This window comes from Panthera onca, chromosome B1 (genome assembly GCF_046562875.1).
Source record: "Panthera onca isolate mPanOnc1 chromosome B1, mPanOnc1 haplotype 2, whole genome shotgun sequence".
NCBI lineage: Eukaryota > Metazoa > Chordata > Mammalia > Carnivora > Felidae > Panthera > Panthera onca.
This window is the reverse complement of record NC_138342.1, coordinates 55,404,573-55,416,707: the sequence shown is the minus strand read 5'-3', so window position 1 is coordinate 55,416,707 and position 12,135 is coordinate 55,404,573. Positions and strand designations below refer to the sequence as shown.

General features: G+C 34.8%; 1 protein-coding gene and 1 long non-coding RNA gene across 2 annotated transcripts in view; one reads left to right on the top strand and one right to left on the bottom strand.

The window, feature by feature from the left end:
• Nucleotides 1-12,135, bottom strand: part of LOC144616046 (uncharacterized) — a 218,160-nt gene that overhangs the window by 84,154 nt on the left and 121,871 nt on the right. The window lies entirely within an intron of this gene.
• TMPRSS11A (transmembrane serine protease 11A) overlaps nucleotides 1-12,135 on the top strand; it is a 38,732-nt gene that overhangs the window by 768 nt on the left and 25,829 nt on the right. The window contains exon 2 of the mRNA XM_078445127.1: nucleotides 1,838-1,956. Coding sequence (XP_078301253.1) covers nucleotides 1,838-1,956 — 119 coding nt within the window. The remainder of the gene's footprint in view (nucleotides 1-1,837; nucleotides 1,957-12,135) is intronic.

Below are 12,135 nucleotides of genomic sequence, written 5' to 3'. Positions count from 1 at the left end.
GCCCCTATCCCCCACTCACACACTTTCTCTCACTCTAAAAAGATTTAAAAACTAAAAAAAGTAGCAACTTAAATCTACTGGTAATCATAATAAACTCTAACCATTCAAGTGAGAAACTATGATAAATTAGTTATTATATTAGCTATTAAAACTGACTCATTTACTCATCATTATGTCCACCAACATTTCAAGGGCCAAAGAAAAACACATGTCCAACAAAATCATGAATTTTGAAATAATTGGTAAACTATAAATATGACAAATATTGTTACTTATTTTTAGAGAAAATTTTATCCTTTCCTAAATGATATTCACATATTTTTTAATTGCCTGATATATTTATAATCACACAAATAATGCATTTCAGAATTCTTTTTAAATATCATCTTTCTCTGCACAGACTGCAAAGCATTAACATTTGTTGACAAATCTCCACAGGGTCACTCACACAGATGTGTTTGATACAACAACTACCTCAGGCTTCTTACTTGAATGGCCTCACCTATTGTCATCTTCCTCAGACTTGGGGCGGTGGGGGGGAGGGGGCGGGTGAAGACTCTATCATGATCATTAAAGGTTTTAAGAACACACTTCTGGGCTTTTTGTAACAACCCAGCCTGTAGTTTATGCTAATGGCAAAAGATTCTCAGGTCATTTCATTTGACTGCATACGAGCCCCTTTACTAGGAGTATAATGTTTGATAATAATATGGATTGTGCCGATGAGTATCAGGGGGACCAAAAAAAAGCACTACAAAGCCCAGAAATGTATCACCTATAAGATGTACCATTCTGAGATCCCTCTCTCTTTCCTAGGTCCATAGCTGGGAAACCCATTGAGCCCACTGTGTCCTTCCTAGGCCAGGCTCCCTAAGGAGAGATGCTATTCTGTGGCTGCTCCGTTTTTCTATTTTCAACTCTTTGTAGGGTCGCCTGGGTGGCTTAGTCAGTTAAGCATCGACTTCAGCTCAGGTCGCGATCTCATGGTTCATGGGTTTGAGCCCTGCCTTGGGCTGTGTGCTAACAGCTCAGAGCCTGGAGCCTGCTTCAGATTCTGTCTCCTTCTCCCTCTACCCCTCCCCTGCTCACGCTCTGTCTCTGTCTCTCAAAAATAAATAAATGTAAAAAAAAAATTAACTCTTCATAAATTTCTTGCCCCCCACCCCCAGAAGGCCAGACTCCTAAGATTACTAGATTTCTTAGGAGCCCCCACTGCTCTGTTTTCTTATCTTTCCCAGCAGCCAAGCAGAGATCTGACTGATTCACCCCACTTACACACTGTTCTTATCTCCCACCTCTGACAGTTTGTTCCCTTTCTTTTCCTGTCTTTCTTACTTTGCCTGGCTCTCCCATTATAAATCAAAATTCACAAGGATGTTCATATACATCTACTTTTAGCAGAGTATAAGGTGGTATACATTTTACCTCAGCAAGACCTAATATAGGAATTAAATGTTTCAGCTTTAGAGCTAGTCTCTCTAGGTTTAAACTCAGGCCAACTCACTAGTTGTATCGCATAGAGCAAGTTACTTAACACCTCTGTGCCACACTTTCTTCACCTGTGAAATGGAGGTGACACCAATCTCAGGGAGCTAGAGTGAGAACCAAATGAATTAATACATGTAAAGTGCCCAGAACAGTGTTTGGCAATATAGTAGACACTCAATAAATTCCAGTTATTATTAACATAAAAATTAATTATCTTCATTATATTTAAGAAACTAAATTAGAAAAAAGTCTCAATAATAATTCAAGACTCTATACTAACGCCATTATATCTGTGCCTTAGATCCTGAAATCTAATCATGTAATTTCCTACTTTTCCTTTTTATCACAGGACAGAAAATGGAGTATTATCATGGAACATTTAAAATTTCAGATCTACAAGTCAATAGAAATTCTAGACAAAACAATACATACAACCTTAAGGACTTAAAGGAGATGAGTGAGAATTTGGTAAGTCAGATGTATTCTTTCTGTTTTAAAACAATGTTGAAGGAAGAGATTTGTGGATCATTTCCCTGAATATTTCTCAAAAGACTATTTTCAGACCACTTGCATTAAATCACCTTGAAAATTCCTAGGCCCCATTCCAGACGCACTGAATCAGTGTCTAATGGGATGGGTTGGCAGGGATGGGGGAACAAGGAAATCTCCATCCTAATAAACAGTGATTCTGATAAACCACCCTTTGTGGCTCAACCACCTTATCTAAAGGTAAGAGAATTGGGGCATCTAGGTGGCTCAGTTGGTTAAGTGTCTAACTGTTGATTTCAGCTCAAGTCATGGTCCCAAGGTCATGGTATCAAGCTGCATGTTGGGCTCTGCACTGAGCCTGGAGCCTACTTAAGATTTTCTCTCTTTCTCCCTTTGCCCCTCTCTCTTCCTTGCTCTTTCTCTCTAAAAAAAAAAATAAATAAATAATAAAAATAAATAAAATAATAAAAATCCATAAATGGAAGTGAACAAATGCAGAGTGCATTTATGATAGTAATACTGTGTTTGAAAGTGGACTTTTAAATTTCAATAAATCATGTATTTCTCAGAGTGAAGGAGCTTCACGTGCAAAGACTGAGATAGGTAATGACAGATTACAATCATGAGCACATGCAAGGCCATTCGCTGGCTGTCATTATTTATTACTCTCATTTTTTCACAAAACGTACTCCCATTCACCTCCCTCAGCAGGCAACCCTTCTTTGTGCCACATGTATTCTTTTGTTTGTATTCATTCCTGTAAAAATGTATTTTGTTGTTTTGTGTGCACATGCTTTTAATTTATTCTTTGTGTTATAAATCATTCATCTTAGTCATTTTGGGCCACTACATCAAACTACCAGATACTGAGTGGCTTGTAATATCAGATATTGATTTCTCAAAGTTCTGGAGGCTGGAGGTCTGAGATCAGGGAACAGCCAGGTCAGATTATGATAAGGACCCTCTCTCAGGTTGCAGACTGCAGACTTCTCAGTGTATACCCACATAGTGGAGAACAGACCTAAAAAGCTCTCTGGGTCTCATTATAAGGGCACCACCAACCCCACTCATGACCTAATCACCTCTCAAAGGCCCCACCTCCTAACACCATTACATTGAGGGTTAACGTTTCAACATATGAATTTGGGGGCAGGAGACAAATATTCAGTCCATGGCATCACTTTTTGTTTCATGCCTTTTTACTCAGAACTTTTTTTAAAGCTGTCCATGTTGCTAAATGTACACATAATTCACTGCTATTGGCTACTACAAAATGGTTTATAGTGTGTTTTGCCATATTTTACCTCCTACCTATCATCCCAAGAAATGCTGCACCAAATAGCCTCCTACTTGTCCCCTATAGACCTGTGCAAGTTCTTCTGTGAGCAGAATTACTGGGTCACTGGGTGTGTACTCACTTAATTTAACTAATTAGTGTGGATTGCTCTTCAGAATGGCTGACCCAGTGTACACGCCCATCTGCAGTGCATAAGGATTCCTATGTCCCCACATCTTTGCCAACACTTGGTATTATTTGGCTTGCTGACTTCTGCCAGCCTAATAGGCAATAAGTTATGTCTTTTTGTGATTTAATTTACATTTTTCTAATTACTGAGTTTGTGCATTATTAAATATGCTTGTTAGCCTTTCGAGTTTTCATTTTTATAAATTGCTTGTACCTATCCTTTATCGAGTTTTCATTTTTATAAATTGCTTGTACCTATCCTTTACCTGTTTTTCTGTTAGAGTTATTTTGTTTTATTAGTGTTATTTTCTAGAAGTTCCTTATATTTTCTAGATATGAACAGTTTGCTGGTTGAGGAAATTATAATCATCCATTCTATCTTCTATTAATTTGGACCATGTTGTCCTTCATGAAATAGAAATCCATAATTTTGAAATGATGATCTTCATCAATTTTGTCTTATGTTTGTGTTTTTAAAGTTTTTTTAAGAAGGTATTCCCTCTTTAAGTTATAAAAATATTTTACTTTATTTTCTTCTATTAAGTTCAAAATTTTACCTTTTATATTAAGCCTTCAATGTATCTAAAGTCCACCTTTGTGTGTGATGTTAGGTAGGAACCCAGGTTGTATTCTCCAAATAAGTTTTCCCAATTTAACTAAACAATCTTTCCTCCCAATGGCATGGTTGTTCAGCTCTTTACATTTCTTCGCACCTGAATCTTGCAGAAAAGGAAACATGATCTATCTCCTCAAATTGCTTCATATATCTTTGGAGATATGAGAGTAATGAGCATGAAACAGAACACCATGACATAATTAAGGACTAAATTGTATGCTGAGGACCATAAGGGCAGAAGAACTTCAAAGAAAAGGAAATTCAGCTAGGTTTCCCATGGTCAGGAAAGGCTTTGTATTATTTAGCCTTGTTTAAATGAAACAAGTGTCCTTTTTCCTCCACTCACCACCCAGTTACCTTCAGAAGAAGTATGTGAATGGTTCATGCCTCATCCTGCCACTCCTGTTTATTGTTGCTGAATCCCAATGAATGAAACCAGATTCTTCTCTCTGCCCTATATGGGTGCTAATTAGACAGCCAAGAAAGACAGGTTGCAGGTCCTGCTCTTCCTCATAATTTGGGATTTACTGATTTGAATGCAAATGGAGATGCAAAAGTAAAATGAGCTCATGCTCAGATACTGCTAAAAAGACTTCAGTAACCAGACACCAGTAATTCATGACACTCCCAAATAGGTAGGTCACTTTCTTCATTATTATAAGTCGGGTAGGATCACTGTCTGATGTAGTACTTCATTTGAAGAAACATATTTCAGAAATATCAAGAAATACTTTTAAATTACAGGGGCATTACAGATGTGAAAGTCATAACCTTGCAATTCCATAACAATAGCTAGCATGTACTGAGTGCCAAGCACTACGCTAAAGCACCTTACATGTATTTTAGTTAATCCTCAAAAACAACTTTATGAGGTAACTACAATTACTATCACAATTTTACAGATGAGAAAATCAAGGTACAGAAAAGTTAATTTACTCAAGATCATAGAGCTAGCAAATGTAGCTAGTAAATGATTACATATTCTTGATAAACTTCTGTCATCCATAAGAATAATCTGTGTGACTTTACTTCCCACCTACTATGGCACAAAATTCCAGAAATCAAGTAATTATCCCTGGTACATTAGTCTATTTCAATTACACTGTCAACATAGGCCAGTGACCATCGTCTCATTAAAAATGGGAACAGTTGGGAATTTTCTTAGGGATGTCTCCCCATAAAAAAACACTCCCCCTGTGCCCAAGGAGCACTCAGGGACACCAGAAAAGGGCTTAAAATGATCCTCCAAATATCCTTAATGCTATGTCTCTAGAACTGTAGAAAAAAAGGAGCTTGGAAACAGAAAGAGATGCAGAGATAAACTAGTTAGAAACACTCTAAAGGAATTAGAAAACAAAAGTGAGAGATTGGGCTCTGATCAACACTGAAGCAGGAAGTGCTTCTACTGAGAAAAATTAGTCGAGATAAATTTAAACTTAGCAAAAGTATTAGTCCTAAAGTTTGGATTTGCAGAAGGTAAAAGAAGTAAAAGATGCTCCATGCTTGGTGTAGGATTGTGGCCCTATGCCTGGAGAGAAGATATTAGATTTGGAAGATTTAAGAAAAAACTAAGCAGACATTATCAAGAAACTTCATGTTCAGAGGTTAGAAAAATTGAATGGAGAGTATGCCAAGTCCTTTCCTGAGAACACAGACCTACATTTATTTTGAAATTAAACATTAGGCATGCTTAAAAGAGGAAGATGTGTAACACCTCTACCTTAATTTGAATCCTGGAAGAAAAAGATAATTGTTGTATATTTCATGTCTAATCTGCAATGTAACACTGCAAAGGAGGCATTATTATCCACACTTTAGGGATAAGGGAACTAAACCTCTGAAGTTAAAGTCCATAGCCAGTAAATGACAGCAGAGGGGAGATTTGAAGCCATATAGGTAATTTGAGTATGTGCTGTTTCCACTAAATTGTTCAACTTGTCAGGAAGAAACTCAGCTAATATAGGAAGCTCAACTCTGTGTCAATTCTTCTCCCATTTAATATTTAAATTTATAAAGATTATAAATCCCATATGCTGTGCTAGGTAATTTAAGCAACACATTGGGTTTACTTGTTATAAAAGTGTGTCCTCCTCCATAGTATCCTCACTTTCCTGTTCAGTTTTTGGTCCAGCTTTATTGAAACACAATTTACAGATAACATTGTGTCAGTTTACAGTGTAAAGCATGTTGATTTGATGTATTGCAAAATGATTATCACTGTAACACTTCCATCATGTCACATAATTACTATTTTTTTGTGGTGAGAACATTTCAGATCTTATACTGTTAGCAACATTCAAGCAGCATTCAGTATTATTATCTATAATCACTGTGCTGTACATTAGATCCCTAGAACGTATTCATCTTATATTTGGAAGTTTGTACCCTTTGATCAACATCTCCCTGCTTCTCCCACCCCTCCCCCTCAGCCTTGGTAACCACCATTCTATTCTGTTTCTGTGAATTCATCTTTTTAGACTCCACATATAAGTGATATCATACAGTATTTGTCTTTGATTTATTTCACTTAGCATGATGCCCTTAAGGTCCATTCATGTTGTCCTAAATAGCAGGATTTCCTTCTTTCTCATGGTTGAATAATATTCCATATGTATATATACATATATATGACATATTATTGTATTGTATGATTGTGTGTATGTATATATATATACATATATATATATATGTATATATATATATACATACATATATACATACACACACACACACACACACACACACAACATCACATCTTCTTTATCCATTTATCAATTGACAGGCACTCAGGTTGTTTACATATCTTAACTACTGTGAATAATGATGCAATGAACATGGGAGTACAAATATCTCTTCTGTATGCTTGCTTTCATTTCCTTTGGATATATACCCAGAAGTATGATTACTGGGCATATTATAGTTCTACTTTTAATTTTTTGAGAAACCTCTATACTATTTATGACAGTGGTTGTACCAATTTACATTCTTCAAAAGAGTGCACATTCTTCAAAAGAGTTGCATCCTCTCCAACACTTGTTATCTCTTGTCTTTTTGATGATAGTCATTCCAAAATGTGTGAGATGATATTTCATTGGGTTTTAATTTGCATTCCCTGATTATTAGTGATATTAGGCCCCTATTCATGTACCTGTTGACTATTTTGCTATGTCTTCTGTGGAGAAATGTCTATACAGATCTTATACCCATTTTTAATCAGATTTTTTTGAGTTGTATAAGTTCTTTATATAGTTTGGATATTAACCCTTTATCAGATGTATGATTTGCAAATATTTTCTCCCATTCCACAGGTTGCCTTTTCATTTTGTTGATGACTTCCTTTGATGTGCAGAAGCTTTATAGTTTGATGGAGTTCCACTTAGCAATTTTTGCTTTTGTTGCTTATGCTTTTGGAATCATATTCAAATATTTGTTGCCCCAACCAATGTCAAGAAATATTTTGCTCTATTTTCTTCTAGAAGTTTTATGGTTTCAGGCCTCATGTTTAAATCTTTAATCTTTAATTTTGAAAGAATTTTTAATTTAATTATTTTCAGTTTAATCTTTAATTTTGAATTATTTTTGAGAAGGAGTAAAGGGGCCCTATTTCATTCTTCTGCATGTGGTTATCCAGTTTTCCAACACTATGTATTGAAGAGATTATCCTTTCTCCATTGAGTATTCTTGGCTGCCTTATTAAATATTAGCTGGTCATATATGTGAGCATTTATTTCTGGGCTCTTGATTCCTTTCCATTGTTCCATGTGCCTTTTTATGTCAATACCATGCTGTTTTGATTATTATAACTTTGTATTAGACTTTGAAATCAGGAAGTGAAATCAAGAAGTGGCTTTGTTCTTCTTTCTCAAGACTATTTGGCTACTCAGGGTCTTTTGTGGCTCCATACAAATTTTAGGATTTTTTTCTATTTCTGTGAGAAATGCCACTACAATTTTAATAGAGAGTGCATTGTTCTATAGATGCTTTGGGTAGTATACGCATTTTAACAACATTAATTTTTCCAATCCATGAACATGGAATATCTTTCATTTATTTTTGTCTTCTTTGATTTCCTGCATTGAAGTGTTACAGTTTTCACTTCCTTGGTTAAATTTATTCCTAAGTATTTTATAATTTTTGATGCTGCTGTTAATGGAATTATTTACTTTCTTTTTCAGATATTTCATTGTTAATATATAGAAATGCAGCCATTTTCTGTATGATTTTGTATCTTGCAACTTTACTGAATTCATTGATTACTTATCTGCTTTTTTGTGGGAATCTTTAGGATTTTCTCTATATAAAATCATATATCTGCAAATAAAGACAATTTATTCCTTTTTGATTTAGATACCTTTTCTTTCTTTTTCCTGCTTGATTGCTTTGGCTAGAACTTCACTACCATGTTGAATAAGAGTGGTGAGAGTGGGCATCCTAGATATCTTGTTCCTGATCTTAGGAAGATTTCAACATTTCCCTGAGGTATATTGTATAATCTGTGGACTTGCCATAGATGGCCTTTATTATACTGAGGTATGTTCTTTCTATTTACAACTTGCTGAACGTTTTTATCATGAAAGGGTGTTTCATTTGTCAAATGATCTTTCTGCATCTATTGAGATAATCATGTGATCTTTATCTTTCATTCTATTAATGTGTGTATTACATTTATTGATTTGTGTATGTTGAAGCATCCTTACACATCAGGAATAAATACTGCTTGATCATAGTGTGTGATCCTTTTAATATGTTGTTGAATTTGATTCACTAATTTTGTTGAGAATTTTTGCATCTATGTTCATCAGAGATTTTAGCCTATAGTTGTTTTTTTTAATTTTTTAATTTATTTTTTAAAATTTATATGCAAATTAGTTAGCATATAGTGCAACAATGATTTCAGGAGTAGATTCCTTAGTGCCCCTTACCCATTTAGCCTATCCCCTCTCCCACAACCCCTCCAGTAACCCTCAGTTTTTTCTCCATATTTATGAGTCTCTTCTGTTTTGTCCCCCTCCCTGTTTTTATATTATTTTTGTTTCCCTTCCCTTATGTTCATCTGTTTTGTCTCTTAAAGTCCTCATAGGAGTGAAGTCATATGATTTGTGTCTTTCTCTAACTTCACTTAGCATAATACCCTCCAGTTCCATCCACGTAGTTACAAATGGTAAGATTTCATTCTTTTTGATTGCCGAGAAATACTCCATTTTGTGTGTGTGTGTGTGTGTGTGTATGTGTGTGTGTGTATATACCACATCTTCTTTATCCATTCATCCATCGATGGACATTTGGGCTCTTTCCATACTTTGGCTATTGTTGATAGTGCTGCTATAAACACTGGGGTGCATGTGTCCCTTCAAAACAGCACACCTATATCCCGTGGATAAATGCCTAGTAGTGCAATTGCTAGGTAGTAGGGTAGTTCTATTTTTAGTTTTTTGAGGAACCTCCATACTGTTTTCCAGAGGTAGCCTGTAGTTTTCTTATAGTGTCCTTATCTGGCTTTGGTATGAGGATAATGTTTACCTTGTAAAATGAATGTGGGAGTGGTCATTCCTCTTCAATTTTTTGGAATATTTTGGGAAGAATTGGTGTTAATTCTTTTTTAAATGTTTGGTAGAATTCATTAGTGAAACCATATGGTCCTGGGTTTTTCTGTATTGAAGGGTTTTGATTACTGATTCAACCTCCTTACTCCTTACTGATGTATTCACATTTTTAATTTCTACATGATTTAGTCTTGGCAGGTTGTATATTTCCAAGAATTTAACCGTTTATTCCAGGTTATCCAATTTGTTAGTATATAAATTTTCACAGTCATCCCTTATGATCTTCTGTATTTTTGTAGCATCATTTGTAATATTCTTTCATTTTCTGATTTTATTTGAGTCTTCTTTTTTTTTCCTTAGTTTGCCAAAAGTTTTGTCAATTTTCTTTAACTTTTCAAAAAAACAACTCTTAGGTTTTTTTAATCTTTTCTGTCTTTTAGTCTCTATCTCATTTATTTCCACTCTGATCTTTGTTATTTCCTTCCTTCTGCTAATGCTAGTTTTTTCTTCTACTTCTTTAAGTTTTAATTCCAGTTGAGTTAACATAGTGGTATATTAGTTTCAGGTGAACAATAGTTTTTCCTTCTTTTTCTAGTTGCTTGAGGTGTGTAGTTAGATTGTTTATTTAACATCTTTTTTTCTTAATGTAGGCATTCATCACTATGGACTTCTATCTTAGAGCTCTTTTGCAGCATCCCATAGTTTTGGTATGCGTTTGCATTTTCACTTGCTTCAAGATATTTTTTTTTATTTTTCTTTTGATTTCTCCTCTAACTCATTGGTTGTTGAGAAGTGCATTGCTTAATTTCCACATATTTGTGAATTTTCTAGCTTTCCTCAGTTCTTAACTTCTAGTTTCATACCATTGTGGTCACAGAAGATAGTATCATTTCAATCTTCTTAAATATTTGCTAAGATTTGTTTTGTACCCTATGATGATCTACCCTAAAGAATGTTCTGTGTGTGCTTGAGAAGAATGTGTATTCTCTTGTTGGGTGGATTGTTGTTTATATATCTGTTAAGTCCATTTGATGTAAAAAATGGTTAGGTCCAAGGGTTACTTGTTGATTTTCTGTCTGGATGATCTATCCACTGCTAAAAATGGGATATTAAAGTCCTCTATTATTATTGTATTATTGTCTATTTCTCTCTTCAGATCTGTCAGTTTTTGCTTAATTTATTTAGGTACTCTGATGTTAGGTACAATATTTATAATGGTTCTATCTTCTTGATGAATTGACTCCTTTATCATTATATAATGACATTCTTTGTCTCTTGTTACTAGTTTTGGCTTATGGTTTCTTGTTTGTACCAGTTTTTGAGGAGGAAGACAACAGAAAAACAACTATAATATGGGAAGGAGGTGGATGGAAATATCAGCGTATATTTATTTAGCATAAATAATCTATGACTGGAGGGAAAATGTGGATGGTTGTTTTCTGAGAGAAGTTTTTTTGAGAAAGGAAGCAATATGAACCATCTCAAAACTTCCTGATAAAGTTATGAATATAGCACAGTCTTCACTCTACTGGATAATTTATTTAGATGATAGCTCATCATTCAGGAACTGTACAAGAGTCTAAGAGTAATGATTCATATCCTCTCTTTCTCACAGATTAATCAAATTTAGAGATTTCAAAGACAACACACCTGGAGAGGACAGGAACCTTCTAAAGAAATGACCTTTCCTTGCCTCAGGCATTCTGGTTTAACTATCTTTGGTGCAACTTTAAATACACACAAATTACATATTTTCCTCTTCTAAAATGGTAATTTAGAGATCTAAGCTTTTGTGGTATACTGAAAGTTAATTTATCCTTTATCACCCTTCATTGCAAACATTTTAATTTCTTGAATTTACTTTGCCTCTCAATCTCAGGAATACAAACCAATTTGGGGTAAGGTTATCCAATATATTGCTACTTACTATGTGTGATTAAACAGTCAGAGATGTCCATCTGTTTCTTTCTGACAGTCTACAAGGAAACACTGAGGAAGGACCAGTATAGTCAAATAAATAACTTTGATAATATCCTATAATGTCACAATCCATTTGCTGATACTATTACCTCATGGTTTAAAGTAATCATACTTCCATAGTACTCCAGTCACACACCCTTATTACACAGGATCCAACTGCCATCTCTAATAGACACAGCACTGGGTTCACAGCTGTGGGAGGTTTTGTTTTTTTTTAAAGGATTTTTGTGAACACAAAGTGACGTGATACCCAGAAAGCCACCAAAGCTTCAGAATCCTGTAGATACCATCACTGCTCAGGTTGGCCATGCCATACATAGGTTTAGAAAAATTATTCATAGCTGACTTTTTGATTCTTGGGTTGTACCAAAGATCTAGAGTTTTAAATAGATAGAACTTTTAAAAATTGCAATAAGAACTATAAAGATTATAGTCCTAATTTTAAAGGACAAAGAAAACAGACTGCCTTTGGAGGGGGATATAACAGTTTCTTGATCTCTTACATGCTGCCTGCTACACATCAGTGAGTAGGAGTTTTATTTATTTATTTATTT